This window comes from Elephas maximus, chromosome 9, assembly GCF_024166365.1.
Source record: "Elephas maximus indicus isolate mEleMax1 chromosome 9, mEleMax1 primary haplotype, whole genome shotgun sequence".
Lineage (NCBI taxonomy): Eukaryota > Metazoa > Chordata > Mammalia > Proboscidea > Elephantidae > Elephas > Elephas maximus.
The window spans coordinates 71,841,389-71,867,740 of NC_064827.1; the positions used below are offsets into that span (position 1 = coordinate 71,841,389).

The 26,352-nt window shown below is 47.4% G+C and overlaps 1 protein-coding gene across 17 annotated transcripts in view; it reads left to right on the top strand.

Moving 5' to 3' along the window:
• DAB2IP (DAB2 interacting protein) overlaps positions 1-26,352 on the top strand; it is a 233,012-nt gene that overhangs the window by 165,081 nt on the left and 41,579 nt on the right. The window contains exon 1 of one of the 17 annotated variants that reach the window (XM_049897220.1): positions 9,473-10,589. The exons of 13 other annotated variants lie outside the window; for them this stretch is intronic. In XM_049897220.1, coding sequence (XP_049753177.1) covers positions 10,411-10,589 — 179 coding nt within the window. In that variant the 5' untranslated portion in view covers positions 9,473-10,410. Of the gene's footprint in view, positions 1-9,472; positions 10,590-15,620; positions 15,707-18,825; positions 23,551-26,352 lie in introns of those variants that run through there. 3 more of the 17 variants (XM_049897222.1, XM_049897228.1, XM_049897223.1) reach the window with 3 other exon arrangements.

Genomic DNA, 26,352 nt, shown 5'->3' on the forward strand with positions numbered 1-26,352 from the left:
CTCCCCGCTCTCCATTTCTACCCTTCTCGAGGCCGGAGGGGACATGGGAAACCTATTCATTTAAACTCAATTATTTTCTCGAAGACAGAATGGAACTGAATTGGGTCAACAGCTATATTTGCTGTGCTCAGCTGTTTCCCCTGTAACACCACCACCCACTGGGTCTGTTACTGGGCTGTGTGAGCCAGGTTCACCAATTATAACTCCATATTGGTGGTCATTCTTTGGCAGGCTTGGCTCAGGAAGAGAGGAGCTGGTGGTGTGGAATCTGTCATGCTCTGCTCGTTCACCCACTGGACTGTAAGAGCAGGGTGCTGGGGCCACTGTAGGTTCAGGCTCCAGAATCACTGTGGCCACTGCCTCCTGGGACCAGGGCTGTAGGGACTGGGCATTTAATGTCCACTGCCAGTCTGCAGTAGAGGTGCTTATAACAGTAGAGTTTTCACAGGTTAGGAAACTAAGGTCTGGAGAAATTAGTGCTTGCTGGAGAGCAGGCCTTGGAGTGGCACACACTTGGAACCTTCCTAGGTCTGTGACTTAGAACAAAGTACTTGACTGCTCTGCACTTTTTCTGCTCATCTGTAAATGGGGGGGGGGGGTGATAACCTGACACACCTCATGGAGCTGGTAAACGTGATACTGTGTGTGAGGGATCTGCCAAGGTTAACCCCTCTGGAAATGGGGAGCGCCCCCCTACCCACACTCCTTCCACTGCACAGAGGTTGGTGGGGAAGTAGAATGTGCTAGAATGCCCTCCTCTCCATGAAACCGTTCCCGCTTCCCTGCTCCCAAATTGAAAATGCAGTCATAATAGGTCAGCTGTTGGGCCACGCCCTATACTGGATACTTCCACACCTTCCTTTGGGCCCATACCTGTTAATTGTATTTTTGTTTGGTGTTAGTGTCTGTGTGTGTTCCCCCTTTCGTAAACTGCCACCTTCTTGTGGGCAGAGACCATGTGTCTTATTCATCTGTTTATATCCTGGTATTACCCGTTTCTAGCTGTGTGGCCTTAGACCAGCTGTTTAACCTCTGTTGGCCTGTTCTCCCATCTGTAGAATGAGAACAATGATCCCTCCCTCTGACAGACGTCGTCAGGAGGAGGTGAGTGATAACAGACATGGTGGCACTGAGCAAGATCCTGTGTAGAACACACTCTTGGGAAACATTTGGAGGAAAATGTATCCTTTCCATGCTTCTGAAGGAGGGAATATCTAAGAGTGGGAGCTCTGGGGAGTCCTGTCTTTTTGCAGAATTGCTGTGAATGAGCCCTCCCATCTGGTTACATAGAGGAGTAGGGGCAGAACTGATAGCCTTTGGGCCTCCCCTCATCTCCATCTTCTGTGCTGCAGAGGGCTGGGCCTTTCCTGAGAACAGGCTGCTCACAGTTACCTCAAATTGTTAAGAGATATTGGGCATCCCCAGGCTGGGGCAGGTGAGGGCCTAGCCAGCAACCGCTGACCTCCAGGCACCCAGGTTATAATGCCTGCCATTGGATCTCATCTTTTGGCAATAATATCTGGGGGTGGAGCAGGAACACTCCCCCCAATATTGTCGATGATCTGCAGGGATGGCTAGGGTACAGTTTAGGGAGATGTGAATTCTTGACCTCGTTGGGTCATCATTTACCAATCTCTGAAACAAGGATAATAAAACTCACCCTTCAGGGATGTGGTGAAATTAGGGAGACTGCATATAAACTCAGGCATCAGGCCCGGTGTAGGGTGGACACTTGGCACATGGTATGGCGATGGCTGTGGGGCACGGCTCCTCTCTGGTGAGGTGGGGATAGGACTTGGAGGCAGGGCAGGTGAGCTAGTTAGGGGCACAGAAGCTAGGCTCTGGTGGGAGCCCAGTTATTGGAACTGGAGGCAGAGGAACGGGGCTTAGGGATGATGGAGGGTCTGACTACAAGCCTGACTTTAGGCTGAGCCCCCAGCAATCATAGGTTCATAAGCAAAGACCATCCTGTCTCCGTTGCCTCTTGGTAATGCTTCAATCCCTGTATACCATGCTGGGTGTTGCCTACCTTTTGGCCCTGTGACAACCAAGAAAAAGAAAAACTGACCATGTATCATTGCTTGTTAGAGTAAATTTACTGTCTGTTTTTCAGAGGAGGTGTCACATGGGTGGAAATTTACTCTCACTAAATGCTTTGATGGAAACATTGACTTTTTTTTTTTTTATAGTTTTTATTGTGCTTTAAGTGAAAGTTTACAAATCAAGTCAGTCTCTCACACAAAAACTTATATATACCTTGCTACATACTCCCAATTACTCTCCCCCAATGAGACAGCCCATTCTCTCCCTCCACTCTCTCTTTTCACGTCCATTTTGCCAGCTTCTAACTCCCTCCACCCTCTCATCTCCCCTCCAGGCAGGAGATACCAACATAGTCTCAAGTGTCCACCTGATCCAAGAAGCTCACTCCTCACCAGCATCCGTCTCCAACCCATTGTCGAGCCCAATCCATGTCCGAAGAGTTGGCTTTGGGAATGGTTCCTGTCCTGGGCCAACAGAGGGTCTGGGGGCCATGACCACCAGGGTCCTTCTAGTCTCAGTCAGACCATTAAGTCTGGTCTTTTTATGAGAATTTGGGGACTGCATCCCACTGCTCTCCTGCTCCCTCAGGGGTTCTCTGTTGTGTTCCTTGTCAGGGCAGTCATCAGTTGTAGTGGGGCACCATCTAGTTCTTCTGGTCTCTGGATGATGTAGTCTCTGGTTCAGGTGGCCCTTTCTGTCTCTTGGGCTTGTAATTACCTTGTGTCCTTGGTGGTGTTCATTCTCTTTGATCCAGGTGGGTTGAGACCAATTGATGCATCTTAGATGGCTGCTTGCTAGCGTTTAAGACCCCAGATGCCACTCTTCAAAGTGGGATGCAGAATGTTTTCTTAATAGATTTTATTATGCGAATTGACTTAGATGTCCCCTGAAACCATGGTCCCCAAACCCCAGCCCCTGCTACCCTGGCCTTCGAAGCATTCAGTTTATTCAGGAAACTTCTTTGCTTTTGGTTTAGTCCAGTTGTGCTGACCTCCCCTGTATTGTGTGCTGTCTTTCCCTTCACCTAAAGTAGTTCTTATCTACTATCTAACTAGTGAATACCTCTCTCCCACCCTGCCTCCCACCCTCCTCTCATAACCACAAAAGAATGTTTTCTTCTGAGTTTAAACTATTTCTCAAGTTCTTATAATAGTGGTCTTATACAGTATTTGTCCTTTTGCAACTGACTAATTTCACTCAGCATAATTCCTTCCAGGTTCCTCCATGTTATGAAATGTTTCACAGATCCCTCACTGTTCTTTACCAACGCGTAGTATTCCATTGTGTGAATATACCATAATTGATTTATCCATTCATCAGTTGATGGGCACCTTGGTTGCTTCCATCTTTTTGCTATGTAAACAGTGCTGCAGTAAACATGGGTGTGCATATATCTGTTTGTGTAAAGGCTCTTATTTCTCTAGGATATAGTCCAAGGAGTGGGATTGCTGGATCGTATGGTAGTTCTATTTCTAGCTTTTTAAGGAAGCGCCAAATCAATTTCCAAAGTGGTTGTGCCATTTTACATTTCCACCAGCAGTGTAGAAGTGTTCCAGTCTCTCCACAGCCTCTCCAACATTTATTATTTTGTGTTTTTTGGATTAATGCCAACCTTGTTGGAGTGAGATGAAATCTCATTGTAGTTTTGATCTGCATTTCTCTAATGGCTAATGAAGGTGAACATTTCCTCATGTATCTGTTAGCTACCTGAATGTCTTCTTTATTTAGTGAAGTGTCTGTTCATATCTTTTGCCCATTTTTTAATAGGGTTATTTGTGTTTTTGTAGTTGAATTTTTGCAGTATCATGTACATTTTAGAGATCAGGTGCTGATCAGAAATGACATAGCTAAAAACTTTTTCCCAGTCTGTAGGTAGTCTTTTATTCTTTTGTTGAAGTCTTTGGAGGAGCATAGGTGTTTGATTTTTATGAGTTCTCAGTTATCTAGTTTTTCTTCTGCATTCTTAATAATGTTTTATATACTGTTTATGCCATGTATTAGGGCTCCTAACGTTGTCCCTATTTTTTCTTCCATGATCTTTATCGTTTTAGATTTTATATTTAGGTCCTTGATCCATTTTGAGCTTGTTTTTGTGCATGGAGTGAGGTATGGGTCTTGTTTCATTTTTTTGCAGATGGATATCCAGTTATGCCAGCACCATTTTTTAAAAAGACTGTCTTTTCCCTGTTTAACTGTTTTGAGGCCTTTGTCAAATATCAACTGCTCATATGTGGATGGATTTATGTCTGGATTCTCAATTCTGTTCCATTGGTCTATGTATCTGTTGTACCAGTACCAGGCTGTTTTGACTACTGTGGTGGTAGGCTCTAAAATCAGGTAAAGTAAGGCCTCCCACTCTGTTCTTCTTTTTCAGTAATGCCTTATTTATCCGGGGCCTCTTTCCCTTCCATATAAAGTTGGTGATTTGTTTCTGCACCTCATTAAAGAATGTCATTGGGATTTGGATCGGAATTGCATTAAATCTATAGATCGCTTATGGTAGAATAGACATTTTTATAATGTTAAGTCTTCCTATCTACGAGCAAGGTATGTTTTTCCACTTATGTAAGTCTCTTTTGGTTTCATGCAGAAGTAACATTGACTTTTTGAGTGAACATGTGTCAGCATCACTGTGCGGGGGGCGGGGGGGAAGGTAGCAGGATTGTCTGCCAGCTGAAGTCATCACAAGACTCTGGTCTTGCAGTAGCCTGGTGAATGGGGGTGATGCACCCAGGCTGGTGGTGGGGAAGGAGACTAGAGGGGCCAGGAAAGTGGCTGGCCTACTGGCTGGGAGAAGGAGCCCTGGTGGTGCAGTGGTTAAGTGCTTAGCTGCTAACCGGAGGGTTGGAGTTTCAAACCACCACCCACTCCGTGGAACAAAGAGACGTTGCAGTCTGGTTCCATAAAGATTACATCCTTGGGAACACTGTGAGACAGTTCTACTCTGTCCTATCACGTTGCTGTGATGGCAGTGGGTTGGTTGGTTGGTTGGTTTGTATTAATGGGTGGGAAGAGGGGTCTGAGCTGGAGTGCATTAAGTAAGTGGAGAGGAGGAAGAGGGTTGGGAGGCCTGGAGCTAATGTACATTAACCCCACACACACCTCAGAACAAGGTGGGTGGGGAACTCCAGGGATGGGAACAGAAATAGAGGCTCTGGAATGGGGAGCACGGGAAGCACTGGCAGCTGGAACCAGAAATGCAGGATGCAGGCAGATTACTTAGGGGTATTAATCCTGTTTCTGACAAGAGGTCAAAAGGTCTGGAATCCCAGTCCTACCAGTAACTAGCTGTGTGACTTTAAACAGCTTTTCCAACCTCGCTGTGCTTCACCTTTGTTTTTAGTAAAATGTGACTGTAGATACCCCCAGCTTATGGCTCTTTGGAGGATTAAATGAGCTAATATATGTAAAATACCTAGCACTGGGCCTGGCACATAGCAGGTGCCAGGACACATTTGTTGTTTGTTGTGGTTGATAAAGCCACACAAGCACAGATGTGCTCACATAAATTAACAGCTGGGGTGCGTTGCAGCTGCTTCCCAGAGTTGGCCCTCAGTCTAATACTGAGTTTGTGTCTCACCTTCAGCTAAGATTTGAGTGATTTAGCACTGGTCTCTTCAGAGCCCTTGTTCGCGAGCAGCCAGGCTTTGGGGCTGGCTCACTCAGCAGCGGTGTTCCTCTCAGGTTCTGTGCTTGCTGCTGTCCCAGAGACTCATCCCAAGGCAGTGAGTTACAACAGCACCCTCCTCCACCTGAGGCATTTCTCGGCAGGCTAGAAAAGGCCTTTGTTCTCTGCACAGCCTCTAGAATGAAGAGGGCCATGGTCAGAAGAAAGGTCTCCTGAAAAGTCTCCCGCTTTCTGGGACAGGACCACATCTCTCCCTAAAGAGGATGTACAAGTGCTTGTCTAGAAGTGTTCCTTGACAACCTTGGGGATGACTCTCTTGTCACCCAGAAAATGGGAAGCTCCTTGAGGAGGGAGGGTCCCAGAGTCCCCCAGAAAGCGTAGCCCAATTGGCGAGGACACCTTCCGATCTTAAAGAAGTGAGACATCTGGGAGAAGACTGGCCTGCAGGGTGTGCGCACCCATCCCTCATTGATTATGCTTCCTGGCCCAGAGGACCCAGAGGTGAATAGACCCCAAGGAGGGCCTGACAGGGCAAGTAGCAGTACCCAGGAGAGGGTGAGTCAGGCCGGGGATTCAGGAAGAGAGGGACAGAGTGTGCCTGCTCCTGTGCCTGGGAACGCTGGGGAGAGCCTCCCTGAGGTGGAGGCAGTTGAGCTGGGCCTTGAAAGACAACTGGAAATTAGAAATAGGGCCAGGAGGGGAGACCAGTGGCAGCAAGTGTGTGGCTGTGAGAAAGGGCATAGGGAAGAGTGGAGAAGAAGTAGGTCCTTGTGGCTGGTTGGGACAGATGTAAAGTTGAGGAGTGTGAGGTGATGAGTGGGTAGGGCCCAGTGGGTTGGGGAGGTGTAGGCTCTCAGACTTTGTTGTGTAGGCAGCAGGAGTCACTAGAGGTGCTGGAACCAGGAGTAGTGACTGGATCAGGGCAACCTCTGAAATTCCCCCAGTTACAGGAGGCCAAGAATGGTTACTATATGTTGTTGTTGTTGTTAGGTGCCGTCGAGTCGGTTCCGACTCATAGCGACCCTATGCACAACAGAACGAAACGCTGCCCGGTCCTGTGCCATCCTTACAATCGTTGTTATGCTTGAGCTCATCGTTGTAGCCACTGTGTCAATCCACCTCGTTGAGGGTCTTCTTCTTTTCCGCTGACCCTGTACTCTGCCAAGCATGATGTCCTTCTCCAGGGACTGATCCCTCCTGACAACATGTCCAAAGTATGTAAGACTCAGTCTCGCCATCCTTGCTTCTAAGGAGCATTCTGGTTGTACTTCTTCTAAGACAGATTTGTTCGTTCTTTTGGCAGTCCAGGATATATTCAATATTCTTCGCCAATACCACAATTCAAAGGCATCAACTCTTCTTTGGTTTTCCTTATTCATTATCCAGCTTTCACATGCATATGATGCGACTGAAAATACCATGGCTTGGGTCAGGAGCACCTTAGTCTTCAGGGTGACATCTTTGCTCTTCAACACTTTAAAGAGGTCCTTTGCAGCATGTTACTATATACTTTTCTATATTATTAAAGATGATTCTGGAAGAAGCTTGCAGGAGGTTATGCAGACCTCTGAGCTGGGGTTTGGCGGGTACAGGGGAAGTGACTTATTTAAGGTCACACAGCTGGTGAGCGTGGAATGGACATCTTCTGACCCTTAGATACAGGCTCATTTCTTATCCTGTGACCCCCTCCTCTGGTGGGCTGTCACACAGTGAGAGACCCTGTCTTAGAGCCCTGTTTTATGTGCAGCAACTGACTGGAGTTGGCTTCCTGTCCGGGGGCAAATCTGGGAAGGCTTCCAGGAGGAAAGGATATTAATATTGGGACGGAGGCAAGAGGGGACGAGGAATAGGTGCAAACAGTTGTCTGGGGTGAGGCATATCTATTTTCAGATGTAGCTGAGTTAACTTGTGTCAGTGACTTAGCTTCCTTGGACTTGATTTCTTCATCTGTAAAGTGGTCACAGTACGTGCCTTGCCTGGTTGTTGTCATGATTGAGATCAAGTGGGAGAAGACCTGGCTTGGCACCTTAGACGGGGTACTGGAGGAGGTGCCCAGAAGATGTACTCTGCTTTCTCCTTCCCTGTTTCCTTGCCTGCTCTGGGAGCCAAAGGGGCTTCTTCAGCCTTAGGGCCTCTCTCTCTAACTACTGCTGCACCTCTGTTGTTTTGAAACTTTAAGATGTTGGATAAACTGAGATGAAAGCTGAAAAGGGGAAACCTTGCTTTAGGAGGGAAGGAAGCACACCTCTGGCTTGGAGTTGGCAGGGGTAGGGGGAGCTGGGAGGTGTGGGCAGATAGTGTGGTCAGCATCTCCTGTGCCCAGAGCAGAGCTGAGCCTAGAGCCCTGGACACAGCAGGAGTGGAAGAGTGAGTTAGGGACCTCCCAGGTTGGAGGGTTGCTGCTCAGGCTACAATGAAACCCCCACCACCTGCCCTGCAGCTACCTCAGCCCAAGTCCTTCCTGCTTGCACACAGTAGGTACCTGACACAGTGTGGCACTTAATAAGAGCTCAGTAGTTGTTTGCTGAGGGACCGAATCACCTGGGAGCAGGGTGGCCTGAGCTGGGGTCCATGATCCCTCAGGATGGTGGACCTGAGTAAGAAGACCCTAGGCAGTGTCTCTCATCCTGCCACTCGCCTCTGTTTGTCCATCTCTACATCAAGGGATTGGATTGGATTGCATGGGAAAATTATGCAGCAGCCTCCTGAGTAGGTGCTTCTGGGTCCCCAGGCGTCAGTGTGATCAGCCTCTCTGGGTGGTGGCTGTAAGGGAAGGAGGTTTCATGCTCTGCATGTGGCAGAGGCTCAGTAAGGGGAAACCTTTGCTGTTGCTTCTCTAGTGGGGTGAGAAGGGGGGCATGGTCCTGACAAAAGTGTCAGGCTGGTTGGGTGTAGACTTCCCAGAGGGATTTGCCTTTCAGTGAGGACTATGTATGACCCAGGGATAAATGTCCATACCGCCCATGGGGTAGCTTTTAGGCACACAGGTTTCCCCTGTCCTCAGCCTTTGCAAGTTCGTCTCCTTCCTCACACTAACCGGCCACTTCTGCCCTGCTGGCTCAGCCAATATGACTTCTTACAGCAGAAGAACCCTCCCAACCCCCACTCCCCACTCCCATGGAAACTGAACGCTGGACTACTGCCTGGGAACCTAGTTTTGGGGAGCACTATTTATCTAGTCCCCAGTCTCTGGCAGGGAGTCGGGAGCCACGCTTCCCTTTGGCCTTTCTGCCCTGTTTGACTGTGGTAGGCAGATCACTGGCCTTGTCTGGATGTCAGTTTTTGTTCACTTTTAAAAAATGCTTGAATGGAAATGGCGGGTGGTGGCGTTTGCCCTGTTGGGGCTCCAGGCTGCTCTGCCCTGAGCCAGACGAACCTCGGGTGGGGCTGCGGGCGGCAGGGGCGGGCCGGGCCACGTCTCCTCCCCGCAGCCTGGCCACCAGGGTGAGCCAGAGCTGGCCAGAGTGCACCGCAGGAGCCCGGCTGCCGTGGGTGAGTGGCTGTCACCGATGGGGACCCATGTGGCCTCAGAGGTCTGGGAAGAGGGGGCTGCAAGGTGGAGGCATGGGAGCCCCCAGTGCATCCCCGCCCATGCAGGGTGCTCTGGAGCACAGCGGTGAGTTGGGAGAGGAAAATGGTTGCAGCTGGGGACAGCTGGCAGAGGAATGTCACCCACTGCAGGCTGGGAAGGGAAGAGCCTGCTTGCTCCTGGGCGGGGACGCCCTGTGGGGGTGGGGCAGGAGGGCCGCAGGGCCTGGGATGGCTGGGGGCGGGGTTGACTGCTTCTGGCCTGGAGTGAGAGGTTGGGGTGCGGCGCTGCCTGATGGAAGTCTGGAATGCTCCAGGAGTGGCGCTGGGGGAAAAGGTTACATGGGTGCACCTTCTAGTCCTTTTGGTTATCCCGACCCCAGCTTGCACAGCTCTGGCTGGTATGAGACAGGCTGGCCAAATAAATCCATTCATTTGATGGGTCTGTCCAGTGCCTACTTTGTGCCAGGCAGTAGTTCTAGGTGCCCTGGAGTTCTCTGGGTAAGCTGTTCTCCTGAACCTGATAGTCTCTGGGTAGGAGAAAGACAAGCAAGATGATTTCAGATCAGTGCTATGAAGAAAATGAAACAGGGTGAAACGTTGGGGGCAGGGGGAGTTGCTACTTTAGCTAGGATGGTCAGGGAAGGCCTCTCCTAATCCAGGACATTTGATCAAGACCAGAGTGAGGAGAAACCAGCCTTCCCTAGAGCTGAGGCTGGGCAGAAGGAATGGCAAGTGTAAAGGTCCAGAGGCGGGACTTGGGGCAGGATATGACCCTGGGTGGAGGCTGCTTTTTAGGGGAGGAGTCTGGAAGGGACCTCCTGGGGCTGAGTGTCCTCCAGCTTCCCGGACCCAGAGCTCTATGCTCCCAGCTGCACCCTGCCCGGAGGCCCTGGGAGCGAGAAGTTCCCGTGACTATAAGCGTTTGTTTTTCAGACATCTTTCTAGATTTCTTGGGCCTGGAGGTTTTGCCATGTGGTTACCTGTATAGAAGACTATAATTTTCCACTTGTTCCCTGAAGGACCCGGAAATCTTTAGATGTTGTTACCGCTGTTTTTTTTTTTTTTTTTTAAGTCTTTTTTGAAGTTTCAACTTAGGCACAGTTTCAGTGTGTCCTCTGTGGGCGGGATGAGCCATCCTGGCCATACCTCTTAGATGCCTGCCCAGGCTGAGAGGCCCCCTGATCTGTCCCAGAGAAGAGATTGCGTGCATGCCACCCTCAGAAATGGGTCTCTGTGGCTTGGGACTGCTTGGTGACAACCTCAGCAAGATCCTGGGTCGCCCTGGAGGGGCTGCTCTGTGGAGACCTCGGAAGCCGGATCTGGCTCCCAAGCCGCCAATGCCCAGACCCAGGTCAGCCGAGAGGCTTGTACTCCCACCATTGCAAAGGTCTGTGGGTGGCTTTGCCGGGGAGGGAGGGCTATGGGTACAGGAATTCCATTCCCTATGGGTGGGTCTCTAGCCAGGTGTGGGCTTGGCCAAACCTCAAGTGGGAATGGGTTGTGGCTGGAGGTTGAGGGGTTGTTTCTCTAAAGAACCTACCTTTGTCCTCCTTGGTGCTCTGCAGGGTCAACAATTCGGGTTCCTCCGCCGCCTCTTCTGCTCCCTTGCAGGCCTTACGGGATCGAATGGAGGACTCATCAGGGGCTTGGGAGGACGATTGAAGGTGGGGGCTGGGGTTTCAAGACTGGTTCCTTCCAAGAACCAGACCTTACCCTTTGGGAGCTTGGAGTCCTTTTAGGGTAGGAGCGGCACACATGCTGAAGCAGGCAAGGCTGTGGGGTGGTGGGCAGTAGGAGGGTGAGGGGCTCACACCTGGCTGTTGCTGTCGGCCCAGGGAACCTGCGGTGGGGGGTCTTGACCCCAGAATGTGGAGCCAGTGAGGGCCCTTGGGCCAATGCATCCCTAGCCTGGGGCTCAGAGCACAGGCCTGAAAGGCAAAGCAGCCATGTGCGCTGATGCCCCCGACTCTCAGGAGCTTCCTCCCAGGGACTGATTTCATAATCTGAGCCTGTCTCTCTCGCAGTTAGTATTGCAGGAGAGAAGCTTTACTCCTAAAACTTTCATTGATTCAGTCACTAATAAAAAGTAAAGGCTTTTTTGGAGCAGGGTTTTTTTTTTTTTTTTAGAGCAAAGAACATCAGTGCCCTAAAACACATTTGTTTTCCTCCTTCTCCCTAGATTTGGGGGACGTGAGGGTGGGCCTTGTTTAAATCTCATCTCTTCAAGGAGCCTTCCCTGAGTGCTCAAGCCTGTGTAGTCAACCATCTGTTCTCTAGCAGTTAAACAAAGGTGCCACTAGTGCATCTTGTCTGTCCCCCGAAGGGCGGTGGCTGCCAGGAGCAGTGAGAGATACCTGTCGCTGGGAGCAGAGAAGGAAGGCCTGACTCTTAATATCTTGTGGCTTTCTTCTGCTGCTTTGGCCTTTGTTTCTGATATTATTTCATAAATACTTTTTGTGCATGTATGCTACGTTAAGCTTTCTCCTAGGAAGCAGAAATACAAGAGGTAGCCCTTGGCCACACAGAGCTTATTTTCTGGTGGGAAAGAGCCGATAGAAATAAGTGGAGAAACAAACACATGAAATAATTCCAGATGATGTGAAGTTCCCCTACCAAACTGTAAGACAGGAATTTTTGTCCACTTTGTTCAATACCTGCATTCTTAGTGCCTAGCCAGGATGCTTCTTAGAAGCGAAGATAGCGAGACTTGGTCTTACGTACTTTGAACATGTTATCAGAAGGGACCAGTCCCTGGAGACAGATATCATGCTTGGTAAGGCAGAGGGTCAGCGAAAAAGATGAAGACCCTCAACAGGATCGATTGACACAGTGGCTGCAACAGTGGGCTCAAACGTAGCAATGATTTTGAGGATGGTGCAGGACTGGGCAGTGTTTTGTTCTGTTGTACATAGGGCCACCGTGAGTTGGAACTGACAGCACCTGACAACAACAAAATAATGCTTGGCACGTAGTTTGCACTTAATAAATATTTGTTGATAGAATGAGCACGATGCTGTGAGCGTTACGCCAAGTGTTTCACTGAGGAATAATAGAGGTGGAACAGGACCTGTTGTATCTGGGAAGGAACTGAGTCCCAGCAGACACCAGAAGCCAGCCGTTTGTAGAGAAGGGGTTGGGGAGTGAGGGAGATGGAGCAAGAGGGAGCCCCAAATACAAACTCCTTGGGGCAGGAAAGCAGTGGGAGAGAAGACCCTGGATGAGCGCACACAGTAGACTGGCTACCTCCTGCAGGCAGGAGGCATTTTGGATTTATTCCAGGACTTAGAACCCATTAGAAGTTTGCATTTCCACCCCCCACCCCACATATACTGAATCAGAATATACATTTTAACAAGATCTCTGGGTAATTCTTATGTATTCTGCTAGTGGTTCTCAGAATTGTTTCCTAACCAGTATCATTAGCATTGCCTGGGAACTTGTCAGAAATGCAAATTCTCAGCAGGGATTTGAACCAGACCAAACCGTGATTTATTCAGAATGCTGTGGGAAGTAATTGAAGGGTTCTAAGCCCAGGAGTTAAATAATCTGATTTGCATTTCTAAAGGGTCCTTCCTTCTGCTTTTTGGAGAGTAGATGGGGGTCAGAGTGACGGCAGGGGTTGCCTGGACTATGGGGGTACCAATAAAGTGGCAAGTATGGAAGATTTTAGAGGAGGTGGCAGCAGGGTTTGCTGCTGATGGATTGAATTCTGAAGTCTAGGGAAAAGGAGAGTTCCTGGCCTTTGAGACTCATGGCTTTAGCCACTGAGCTAGAGCTCCACTTTGGACATTTCAGGCGCAAGGGTCTAGGAGGCATCCAAGAGGAGATGTCAGGCTGACATGTAGATGTGTGAGTCTGGAGCTCAGAGTAGGGGAGGGCTGAAAATAGAAATTTAGGAGTCCTGTGCACGTTGGAGGTATTTGAAGCTACAGGAGTCCATGAGATCACCTAAAGAGTTTTTGCTGAAGAGGCGTGCCCACAAAATCAGAGCTCTGAGAAATTCCAACATCTGGAGTAGACGTGGCAAAGTGCCAGGGAAAACAGATGAGAGAGTGATGACTTTTGAGGTGGGAAAGCCAGAGACTGGCCTGGTTTCAAGGTGGAGGCTGTGTCAGATAAGGAGAAGACTTGTCTTTGGCAACATAAAGACCTTTCGTGGCCTTGAGGTAAGCGTGTTGAATAGGGAAAGGGGATGAGGAAGTGGCGGCAACAGGTGTGCAGAGAAGTGCTCAGGGAACTGGGCCAGTCTGGGAGGCTGAGGAGGGTCAGGCGAGGGCCTTAAACATGCGCCAGTCTGCAGGCCTGGGTCTACCAGAGGCTTCTCCAGTGGTTCTCATCCTTGGGTCATAGAATCCCAAAGGAGCCTGGGGTAGCTCTCCAAAAGTGGTATTTAACAGCTCTCTGAGCCCTGCCTTACCCCTTTCTCCTCTTCTGGCTTGCTCTGGAGAGTTCACTAACTGTCCTTTATGTGTGTCAGTTTTGGTGAGTCTGCTGACCCTGTCCTCCCCCCACTCCATCCCTCCACTAGCCCTGTTCTCTCTCCAAGGCCTGTAAAAAAGGATCCTTGAGCTTGGCTTACTCAGATGGCCTTTCCCATCTTTCCCGGAGCAGAGCTAGACTTCATTTACACTAGTGGCTTCTCTCTGGAAGGCGCCTTTGTGTGTTTGAGGTCTTTTTCAGGATATTTTGGTGGCTAAGATCTTTACCTCCACCAAGGCTTTTCTGGCTTTGGGAGGAATTTAGAATGTGTTTGGCCTTGGGGGCAGGCAGAGTAGAGTTGGGGACAACATAAGGTCTGGTGTACCCCTGGTGGGTGCTGTCTGTTGAAAGAATAAGTCACATGTTTTACTCTTTAGAGTTCCCAGTTCTGTTAAATGCCTTTTCTGCCTCTGGTTACACTAGTCTTTTTACGCCTGTTATCTGCAGGGCATAATGTATTTGCAGGGCATAATGTATTACCCCATTCTACACATGAGGAAAGTGAGGCTCAGGAAAGTGAAAGGACTTGCCCAAAGTTCCATAGCTGCTAAGTGATACAACCAGAGTTGTAGCCTGAACCTTCAAACCCCCACATCAGGCCACACCTTACTGGCTGATTAACCATGTGACGAAGGTGGTAATGGCAAGGTTTGAGGCAGCCAGGGCTATAGGGCATTCTTCCTGCCTCCTTCCTACCTGTTTCTTTTGGTGCTCAGTGAGCACCCCGCCCAGCCCAGCGCACATAGCGGATGCATTAAGCTCTGGGATGGTAGGATGAAGCAGGCCTTGAACCTTGTCAGGCCCTGGGTCTTTTGTGGCAGAGGGTGTCCCCAGCTTCTGGGGAGGCTGTTTGTGCAGTAACTGTGGAATACCTTGTAGGCTAATGCAGAACTCCCCGGAGACAAAGCGAGCTCAGCTGGACCACATCCCATGGGAGACACCTGAGGAGGAAAGGCAGGAGACTGGAGGAGCCAGTGTCCTCACTGGGGAGTGGCGAGACTGAGATTCAAAGAAAGCTAGGGGCGCAGCTGGCTCTACCTGGAGAGATGAAGTGCTGTACCACCTCCTGAGAGGCCCTGGTGACTTTGGGCCCTTGCTTCCTTCGCTGAACGCAGCAAACCTCAGTTAGGATTCAGGGAGGGAGGGCGGCTTTCAGGCTTCAAAGAATTTGGGCCACAGCCCTTCCTCTGGGTCTTTATGGCTTTCTGGCCTGTTTCTTTTTTTTCGGGGGAAAGCATCTCGGAGGTGGCAGAGGGTGGCCCTAACTGGTCATTGGGTTCCTGTTGGACCCCCTCCTTTTATGGAAAGAAACTGAGGGACAGAGAAAGGAGTGACTTTCCCAGGGTTACTACCCAAGAAGGTAGCTTCCCGCTCTTTGCCTCCTAGCCTGGACTTCGAACTAGTTCTTCCCAGATCAGTCATGACTGACAAAGTGAGACCAGAACAGACCCAGATTTTTAAAATTTGGGTGATCCAGAACCATAACCAGGATGGGAAAAATTATGGGTCGAAGCCCTGAAATGGGAGACTTGAAAGAGGCACAGTGAGCCTTTTCAGGAGCCTGATGTGTGATACTGGATTATTGCCAAGACTGAGAAGAGTGACACACATTCAAAGCAGCACACATTCAAAGTGGCACAGTCGGTGGCCATCTTTGAGCCAGGCACTGCTGTTTCTGATTCTGCAGGAAACGTGATGGGCAGTAGGTTTGGTTGCTATGCAGCACCTAGGCTGCCCTTGTTTGTTTTCTAAGAGGGAGATTAAGCTTCTAGCAGGGCTTCAACCTGCAATTTTTCTCATTCTTGTTATGGTTGGGGGTCACCCAAATTTTAAAAATTTGGATGTGTTCTAGTGTCACCTCGGCCGTGACCAGACCAGAAAGAACTGGTTGGAAGCCCTGCTCCTGGCATATCCTGGGACATCCACTTTCAACCCAGCTAATTATGGCTGGCCTTCATTAAGTGCTCACTCTGAGCCAGGTTCTGTTCTGTTAACTCACTGAATCCTCCAGCAGCCCTATGAGAGGTAAGTGCTAATATTATGCACTTTTTTTTTTTTTTAATTGTGCTTCAGGTGAAAGGTTACAGCTCAAGTTAGTTTCTCATATAAAAATGTACACACACATTCGTATGTGACCCTAGTTGCTGTCTCTATAATGTGACTGTACATTCCTCCTTTCCACCCCGGATTCCGTGTGTCCATTCAGCCAGTTCCTATCCCTTTCTGCCTTCTCATCTCGCCTTCAGACAGGAGCTGCCAATTTGGTCTCGTGTACCTACTTGAACTAAGAAGCACACTCTTCACAAGTATCATTTTATGTCTTATAGTCCAGTCTATTTGTCTGAAGAGTTGGCCTTGGGAATGGTTTTAGTTCTGGGTTAACAGAGAGTCCTGGGGCCATGTCTTCTGGGGTTCCTCCACTCTCTGACCATTAAGTCTGGTCTTTTTACTAGCATTTGAGTCCTACACCCCACTTGTCTCCTGCACCATCAGGGATGCTCGTTGTGTTCCCTGTCAGGGTGGTCATTGGTGGTAGCTGGGCACCATCTAGTTCTTCTGGTCTCAGGCTGATGGAGTCTCTGGTTTATGTGGCCCATTTTGTCTCTTGGGCTAATATTTTCCTTGTGTCTTTGGTGTTCTTCATTCTCCTTTACTCCAGGTGGGTTGGGACCAATTGATGCATCTTAGATGGCTGCTTGCTAGCTTTTAAGACCCCAAACACCACTCAGCAAAGTGGGTTGCAGAACATTTTCTTAATAAACTTTTTTATGCCAGTTGACCTAGATGTTCCCTGAAACCATGGTCCCCAGACCCCTGCCCCTGCTATACCATCCCTCGAAGTGTTTGGTTGTATTCAGGAAACTTCTTAGCTTTTGCTTTAGTCCAGTTGTGCTGACTTCCCCTGTATTGTGTGTTGTCCCTCCCTTCACCTAAGATAATTCTTGTCTACTCTCAAGTTAGTGAGTTCTCCCTCCCTCCCTTCCCTCATCACCATCAAAGAATGTTTTCTTCGTGTTTAAACCTTTTCCTGAGTTCTTACGATAGTGGTCTCCTACAGTATTTGTCCTTTTACGACTGACTAATTTCACTCAGCATAATGCCTTCCAGATTCATCCATGTTATGAGGTGTCTTGTGGATTCATCGTTGTTCTTTATCATTGCGTGGTATTCCATTGGGTGAATATACCATAATTTGTTTATCCATTCGTCTGTTGATGGGCACCTAGGTTGTTTCCGTCTTTTTGCTATTGTGGACAATGCTGCAGTGAACATGGGTGTGCATATATCTATTCCTGTGTTGGCTCTTATTTCTCTAGGATATACTCTAAGGACGCATATGAGTCGGAATCGACTCAACGGCACTGGGTTTGGTTTTGTTTTTTTTTTTATATTCTAAGGAGTGGGGTTGCTGGATCGTATGGGAGTTCTATTTCTAGCTTTTTAAGGAAGCACCAAATTGATTTCCAAAGCGGTTGTACCATTTCACATTTCCACCAGCAGTGTATAAGTGTTCCAGTCTCTCTACAGCCTCTCCAACATTTATTATTTTGTGTTTTTTTGATTAATGCTAGCCTCATTGGGGTGAGATGGTATCTCATTGTAGTTTTGATTTGCATTTCTCTAATGGCTAGTGATTGTGAGCATGTCCTTATGTATCTGTTAGCTGCCTGCATGTCTTCTTTGGTGAAGTGCCTGTTCATATCTTTAGCCATTTTTTGATTGGGTTGTCTTTTTGTGGTTGAAGCTTTGCAGTATTTTATAGATTTTAGAGATTAGACCCTTATTGGATATGTCATAGCCAAAAATTTTTTAGGTTGCCTTTTTACTCTTCTGGTGAAGCCCTTTGGTGAGCATAAGTATTTGATTTTTAGGAGCTCCCAGTTATCTAGTTTCTCTTCTGGTGTTTGTACATTGTTAGTTATGTATATTGTTTATGCCCTGTATTAGGGCTCCTAGCATTATCTTTATTTTTTCTTCCATGATCTTTATCATTTTAGATTTTATATTCAGGTCTTTGATCCATTTTGAGTTAGTTTTTGTACATAGTGTGAGGTATGGTCTTGTCTCATTTCTTTGCAGTTGGATATCCAGTTATGCCAGTACCATTTGTTAAAGAGACTGTCTTTACCCCATTTAACAGGCTTTGGGCCTTTGTCAAGTATCAACTGCTCATAGGTGGGTGAATTTACGTCTGGATTCTCAATTCTGTTCCATTGGTCTGTTTATCTGTTGTTGTACCAGTACCAGGCTGTTTTGACTACCGTGGCAGTATAATAGGTTCTAAAATCAGGTAACTTGAGGCCTCCCACTTTGTTCTTCTTCAGTAATGCTTTACTTATCTGGGGCCTCTTCCCTTTCCACATGAAGTTGGTGATTTGTTTCTCCATCTCATTAAAAAATGTCACTGGAATTTGGATTGGGATTGCATTATATCTGTAGATCACTTTGGGTAGAATAGACGTTTTCACAATGTTGAATCTTCCTATCCATGAGCAAGGTGTGTTTTTCCACTTATGTAGGTCTCTTTCAGTTTCTTGCAGTAGTGTCTTGTAGTTTTCTTTGTATAGGTCTTTTACTTCTCTGGTTAGATTTATTCCTAAGTATGTTATCTTCTTGGGGGCTATCGTAAATGGTATTGATTTGGTGATTTCCTTTTCGAAGTTCTCTTTGTTGGTGTGGAGGAATCCAACTGATTTTTGTCTGTCTAGTAGCACCGGGTTTGTTTTGTAGTATCCTGATACCTTGCTGAAATCTTTTATTAGTTCCAGTAGTTTTCTTGTGGTTTCTTTGGCGGTTTTCTTTGTGTAAGATCATATTATCTGCAAATAGGGATCCTTTTACTTCTTCCTTACCAATTTGGATGCCCTGTATTTCTTTTTCTAGCCTAATTGCTCAGGCTAGGACCTCCAGCATAATGCTGAATCAGAGTGGTGATAAAGAGCATCATTGTCTGGTTCCTGGTCTCAGACTCCATTTAGGATGGTGTTGGCTGTTGGCTTTGTATAAATGGCCTTTATTATGTTGAGGAATTTCCCTTCTATTCCTATTTTGCTGAGAGTTTTTATCATGAATGAGTGTTGGACTTTGTCAAATGCCTTTTCTGCATCAATTGATAAGATCATGTGGTTCTTGTCTTTTTTTTTTTTTTTCCACTTATGTGATGGATTACATTGGTTTTCTTTCTAATGTTGAACTATCCTTGCATACCTGGTGTGAATCTCACTTGATCGTGGTGAATTATTTTTTTGATATGTTGTTGAATTCTATTGGCTAGAATTTTGTTGAGGATTCTTACGTCTAAGTTCATGAGGGATATAGGTCTGTAATTTTCTTTTTTTGTGGTGTCTTTACCTGGTTTTGGTATCAGGGTTATGCTGATTTCATAGAATGAATTTGGGAGTATTCCATCCTTTTCTGTGGTCTGAAATACCTACCTTTAGTAGTGTTGGTGTTAATTCTCCGAAAGTTTGGTAGAACTCTCCAGTGAAGTCTTCGGGGCCAGGCCTTTTTTTTTGTTGGGAGTTTTTTAGTTACCTTTTTAATATCTTCTATTGTTACAGGTTTATTTAGCTGTTCTACCTCTGCTTGTGTTAGTTTAGGTGGGTAGTGTGTTTCTAGAAATTTGTCCGTTTCCTCTAGGTTTTCAAATTTGTTAGAGTACAATTTTTCATAGTATTCTGTTATGATTCTTTTAATTTCAGTTGGGCTTGTTGCGTTCTCGCCCATCTCATTTCTTATTCGGGTTATTTGCTTCCTCTCGAGTTAATCTTTTGTCAGTTTGGCCAATGTTGATGTTTTCAAAGAACCAGCTTTTTGTCTTTTTAACTCTTTCAATTGTTTTTCTATTCGCTATTTCATTTAATTTTGCTCTGGTTTTTAATTATTTCCTTCCTTTCCGATGCCCAAGTGCTTCTTTTGCAGCCATATTTCTACTTGTTTGAGTTGTAGGGGTAATGTTTTGATTTTGGCCCATTCTTCTTTCTGAATGTATGCATTTATTGCTGTAAATCGACCTCTGAGCACTCCAGGGTTGGAGGAAGGCTCATTAACAACCTGCATTATGCAGATGACATAACCTTGCTTGCTGAAAGTGAAGAGGACTTGAAGCACTTACTGATGAAGATCAAAGACCACAGCCTTCTGTGTGGATTACACCTCAACATAAAGAAAACAAAAATCCTCACAACTGGACCAATAAGCAGCATCATGATAAATAGGGAAAAGATTGAAGTTGTCAAGGATTTTATTTTACCTGGATCCACAATCAACACCCATGGAAGCAGCAGTCAAGAAATCAAAAGACGCATTGCATTGGGCAAATCTGCTGCAAAAGACTTCTTTAAAGTATTGAAAAGCAAAGGTGTCACCTTGAAGACTAAGGTGCACCTGACCCAAGCTGCGATGTTTTCAGTCACCTCCTATGCATGTGAAAGTTGGACGATGAATAAAGAAGATGGAAGAAGAATTGACACCTTTGATTTGTGGTGTTGGTGAAGAATATTGAATATACCATGGACTGCCAAAAGAACGAAAAATTTGTCTTGAAGGAAGTACAGCCAGAATGCTCCTCAGAAGCAAAGATGATGAGATTATGTCTCACATACTTGGGACATGTTATCAGGAGGGATCAGTCCCTAGAGAAGAACATCATGCTTGGTAAAGTAGAGGGTCACTGAAAAAGAGGAAGACCCTCAATGAGATGAATTGACACAATGCCTGCAACAGTAGGCTTAAGCAGAATAATGATTGTGAGGGTAGTGCTGGACCGGGCAGTGTTTTGTTCTGTTATACATAGGGTCATTATGAGTCGGAACTGACTCAATGGCATCTAACAAGAACAACAACAACTGAGTACTGCTTTTGCTGTGTCCCAAAGGTTCTGGTAGGATGTGTTTTCATTCTCATGTAATTCTGTGAATTTCATTATTCCATCCTTAATTTCTTCTACGACCCAGTAGTTTTTTGAGCAAGGTATTCAGTTTCCACATATTTGACTTTTTTCCTTGCCTTTTCTGTTATCGATTTCTACTTTTATGGCTTTATGGTCAGAAAAGATGCTTTGGATTCTGTTAAGGCTTGCTTTGTGGCCTAATATGTGGCCTATTCTGGAGAATGTTACATGTGCATTGGAAAAGAAAGTTTACTTGGCTGCTGTTGGGTGGAGTGTTCTGTATATGTCTATGAGATCAAGTTGGTTGATTGTGGCATTTAGATCTTCCATGTCTTTTTTGAGCTTCTTTCTGAATGTTCTGTTCTTTACCAAAAGTGGTGTGTTGAAGTCTCCTGCTATTATTGTGGGGCTGTCTGTTTCTATTTTCCGTGCTGTTATAACAAGTTCATTATGTATTTCGAAGCCCTGTAGTTGGGTGCGTAAATATTTATTATGGTTATGCCCTTCTGGTATATTGACCCTTTAATCATTATATAGTGTCCTTCCTATCCTTTGTAGTGGATTTTACTTTAAAGTCTGTTTTGTCAGAGATTAATATTGCCACTCATGCTCTTTTTTGATTGTTGTTTGCTTGATATATATTTTTCCCCATCCTTTGAGTTTTAGTTTGTTTGTGTCTTTAAATCTAAGGTGTGTCTCTTGTAGGCAGCTTATAGACAGATCATGTTTTTTAATCCATTCTGCCACTCTCTGTCTCTTTATTGGTATATTTAGTCCATTTACATTCAGCATAATTATTGATAGGTTAGTACTGCAATTTTGATGTATTTGTGTGTGTGTGTGTTGTTGACAGTTTCTTTGTCCCACTTAATTTTCTGTGCTGAGTCGTTTTTCTTTATTTTCTTTTTCATTGATTTTGTATTTGCTGAGTCTTGATATTTTTCTTGTTTTTTTATTTGATGTGTGATATCGTTAGTTTCCTTTGTGGTTACCTGAATATTTACCCTTATTTTTCTAAGTTTAAACCAATCTTTTATTTCTTTATGTCACTTTGACTTCCTGTCCATGTGAAAGATCTATGACTACATTTTTTAGTCCCTCTTTTTTGTTTTAAGCTGTCATCTTTTACATATTCGCGTCTCTGTTTCCCTATTTTCAGTGTTTTAGCTTTGATTTATTTTTGTGACTTCTCTAACTGGGTTGATATCTGATTGCTCTGTCCTATGTTCTAGTCTTGGGTTGTTATCTGACAATATTTATTTTCTAGCCAGAGGACTCCCTTTAGTATTTCTTGTAATTCTGGTTTGGTTTTTACAAATTCCCTAAACTCCTATTTGTCTAGAAATGCCCTCATTTCTATTATGCCCATTTTACAGATGAAGAAACCAAGGCTAAAAGATATAAGGTGCCCAAGAACACACAGGCAAGCGGCATGACCCAGATTTAAACTCAGAGCTTGGCATCAGTGTCCGTTTTCTTAACCATCAGGCTATACTGCCTCAACCTTGTTTGACTGCCAGGCTCCGTAGAAACAGAATGGGGGTGGTAAATCCTTGAGCAGTCCAGCCCCTGAGAACTCTGCATGGCCTTGGCTGTTCTGATGTAGGATAGATGTACAGCACCTACTCATGCCCAGCCAATCCAGGTGTCAGGAAATGGCCCCTACCCTTTTTGGAGGGCTTCTGAGACCTAGGAAGTCAAGTCTTTTCTTTTCCTTTCCTTTCCCCTGTCCATTCCAGCACCTGGGTAGGCAATGAGGAAGATAGGCATGCAGGCACTGCCAACCCTTGAAGCCTAGGGACCCTAGGAGAGCCCCGATTCCCGCAGCCCTGCCCCCTCCTTCCAGCGGATGGTGGGTGGGAGGGCCTTGGCCAGCTTGCCTGAGCCCTAGGCTTGGATGAGCAGTTTCCCTCCCCTGCCTCCTCTGGGTATACAGCCTTTCTGGGAAGGGACTGAGGGCCTGGACGTAAAGTGTCCCCACCCCTGCAGCGCTGGTAAATCCACCTCTTCTCCCCTCTCATCCTCCCCTCGAGGCTCCTTCGTTTTCCTCTGCCTTCACCTTTGCCTGGAGTCTGCCTGTCTGTCTTGTTTCATGTTGTATCAGAAGTCATGCTTTCCAGTTTTGTTTTGCTTTTATCTGTAAGATGAAAAATAATAATAGAACCCACCTCACGGGGGTTTTGACCCCTTCACCCCTCTGAGGCTCAGACTTCAGGCCCACTGGTTGGGTACCTGTGAGAAATGATTCCTCATCCTTACCCCTTTTTTCCCTGAGGGAAAGGTGTTAGTGGATCTGCAACAGGTGGGGCCTCTCTTGGGAGGGAGCAGGTGGGAGAGAATCTCAGCTTTGTGTTGAACTCACGTGGGTTGTGTCCCAGCTTTGCTGCGAACTTGCTGTGAAACCCTGGGTAAGTTAGTGAGCCTTTCCAGGCTGCAGCCTCCTCATCTGTAAGATGTGGGTAGTGATAATGCCCATCTTGGGGAGTTGTAGGAATACATGAAGTGATACGATTGTCTGCTCAGAAATGGCTGCCATTCCTACTCTTATTTTTGAGATTTAGCCTCAATATTTTTGTTTTTCGGTTCTTCGGGACCTGTGGGTGAAATTTGGATTTTTACCCTTGTTCATTTTGTCTGAAACCTTCCTTAGAAGCCCAAGGTCTCCAGTCTCATCATGACCTTTTGGGGTTTTTTTGCTTTCCTATTTTTATTTCCTGTACAGAAAAGGGGATCTGTGCCTTTAAGTCCTGGCAGGCCCGATCAGGACACTGGCTCTTTAAAGGCACATTACACAGAGTTGGAACTTAGCCTTTGTTTAACTAGCCATTAGTCCCAGCAGACAGGGCTGGAGTGGTATGTCTAGGACCAGAGCGGGCTGGACTGGCTGGGGCCAATGGGGAGCAGCAGGGAGTGGGGTGGCTGGCCCGGCCCTTCCGTGTCTGTGGCCTGGTGAGCCTGGTGGTCGTGCCGAGGGATGGTGAGTGACTTGGGAGGAGGTTGGAGTGAGGGAGGCTGAGGAGGGAAGGAGTGAGGCTGCCAGCCTCAGGGCTGATGACCAGACCAGCCTCACAGGTCCCCGCCCAGTCTCTTGGGCCTAGGGAGACCTGAATGAGTTGGGTGGTAGTCAACAAGGGGCTGCCCCAGGTGCCCAATCTAGTGAGCGACTCAGGAGTTCCCAGGATGGATGTCTGCGTCTCTGCATAGACATCCACCGCCAGCCTGGAATGTGGAAGCAATTAGGATGGCCCGCCAAAGCGAGAGACCAAGAAGAGTGCTGTTGCTGTTTTTAGTTTTTTAAAAAAGAAAGGAAGTCCAGTGTCGTGTGGCTCCTTCCCGAAGGAGCCAGGGGCCTTTATTGTGGGCTCCAGAGAGAACGGGAAATGCCGGGCACCTCTGAAATGTTCTGAACCAAGGAACTTGGCCTATGGTCTGAGTCACCCAACCCTGGACCGGGCCAGGCTGCACTGGGGGCTTGGGGCCATGTCTTCTCTCCAGCCTCCCAGCAGGACTCTTTTCCATCTTTCCTCCTCTTCCTCTCCTTCCTGCGACTATCTGTGCCCTCCTGATCCACTAGGCCCAGCCAGGGTGGGAGTATGTGGAAGAGGGGAAGGCTATGTCTGGGCCTGGAGTGTGTTTTGACTCCAGCTTATGTATCTGAAACAATTGTCAGAAGCCAGGTCACTTTGATGTGGTAGAGTTGTTACTGGGGAAATACCCATCTCTGGAGAAGTCAGAGCAAGGATTTGGGTTCTTACAGCCAAGTGTCTACTGGTGCTAATCACTGTCCCCACCACGGCGTGGAAGTGGGGGGAGGGGCAGGGATAGGACACCTGCGAGCTAGGTATCATTCTTACCATTTTACAGACTGGGAAATGACATGCCCAGGGTCATATACTCACTACCGTCGAGTCAGTTCCTACTCAAGGGACAAAGTAGAACTGTCCTGTGGGATTTCCAAGGCTGTAATCAGACTGCCACACCTTTCTCCTGCAGAGCCACTGGTGGGTGCGAACCACCAACCTTTTGGTTAGCAGCTGAATGCTTAACCACTGTGCCACTAGGGCTCCCAGGGTCACATAGCAGGTGACAAAGGCAAGGCTCAGTACAGTTCCTGGTGACCTAGGGTTCCTGTAAGTTACTTAAAAGTTGGCGTATTTGATCACACTATTTTTTGTTGGTTTGGCAAAAGCCTTAGACATTGGCAGGCAGTGAAGAGTTTAGAAGTTGAAGCCCAGGTGCTAGGCATCCATCTACCCTGCCCTGGTGCCTGCAAACTGTGACCCTGGGCAAGTTTCTCGACCTCTCTGAGTCTCCGCTTCATGTGTATGCAGGGGAGGACTGGGAGGGCATGTGGGCAAACCCTAGAGGGAGCTGTCAGTTCTGTTTGGGAAGGCTTTATGGACGTAGTAGCCTTTGTCAAGTGTTGAAGGATAAGGAGGACTTTACCACTGGGAGAGACTGTTCTGAGTGGAGGGAACAGCTTAAGCAAAAGTGGGCAGCCCAGTGTGGCTGGAGCTGGATGGGAATGGGGCTGAGCAGGGCCCATATGGTTGGGTGGGGATGCACCTTGGAAGCTGTATTTAAAGTGTGTGGCTTTATCGGTTGAGATCCCATGAGCCAGGTGGCAAATGACAGAGCTAGCGTATCCTAGAGTCAGCCAATGTGGAGTGTGGGGAAAGAAGGTGGGCTCTGGGCTCTGGCACACTGTCTGCTTGGCGAAGCCCCTTGAGGTCTCAGGGTAGACCTCACATCCCTGACCCTCACACAGCTCAATCACCCAACTACAGATGCCTAACCCCTTAACTCTGGGGTTAGTCATCTGTAGTTGGGTGATTGAGCTGTGTGAGGGTCAGGGATGTGAGGTCTACTCACTGCAGAGCCAGTGCCTGCCCCTTATCACCAGGTGCATGGGTGAGGTGGGTACTGGAGAGCCCCAGCTGGCTTTTGTACGCAGTTACTAGGAATAGGAGGAACTCATAGCCACACCCTTGGTTTTCTTTGACATCTTTCTCTGAGTTTCTATCTTTTCCAGTGTCCTGGGAGCCCATGACTTGCTGGTAGCTGCCCTCTCCTGCTGTTTTGTTGCTCTTGAAACTCGAACTCTCCCTGCTGGCTCCTACTACCATATTTTTATGCAAATAATGTGCGCTTTGTACCTTTTTTTTGCCAACCTTGCAGCCTCCTCATGCTGTATTTTCCTAGGTGCACTATGCGCATTATATGTGTGTGTGTGTTTACATGGACACATTATTTGCAAAAAATATGGTAGTCTGGAAAGCAGCACTGTAAGAAGAGGCCCACTGGAACTCACAGACACCAGGCTTTGGGGAGGAATAGGGAGCTGGGGCCCCAAGGCCCGTGGCTCCCAGGCTGAACACTGGCGTGTTGGAGGAGCTCAGTAACTATATACTGGGCGGCTGGGCTAACTCAGCCCAGGAATGGAGGGTATTGGCTTAATGAATCTTTAGTAAGCTCTAGCAGGAGATAAGGGTGGCCCATTTGACAGGTGAGGGAGTTGAGGTGCAGGAGAGGCAAGCCCAAGGTCTTTGCTCCCTTGGGTCTAGCACTCCTTCCCCTTCACTGCTTTGCCTCGCCTGTCTTCCAGAGGTCAGACTGCTGACAAGAAGGGGCGCCTACATGGCCATAAAACTCTTCCCTTCCAAATGGTGGCTGAAATTGAAGAGATTAGCTAGGCTGGAGATGGACACTTGGGCTGTAGTCTAGGGGCCAGCATTTGTTCCCACAAGTGTCTGTCTCTGACAGGGGATTGAGTCAGCCA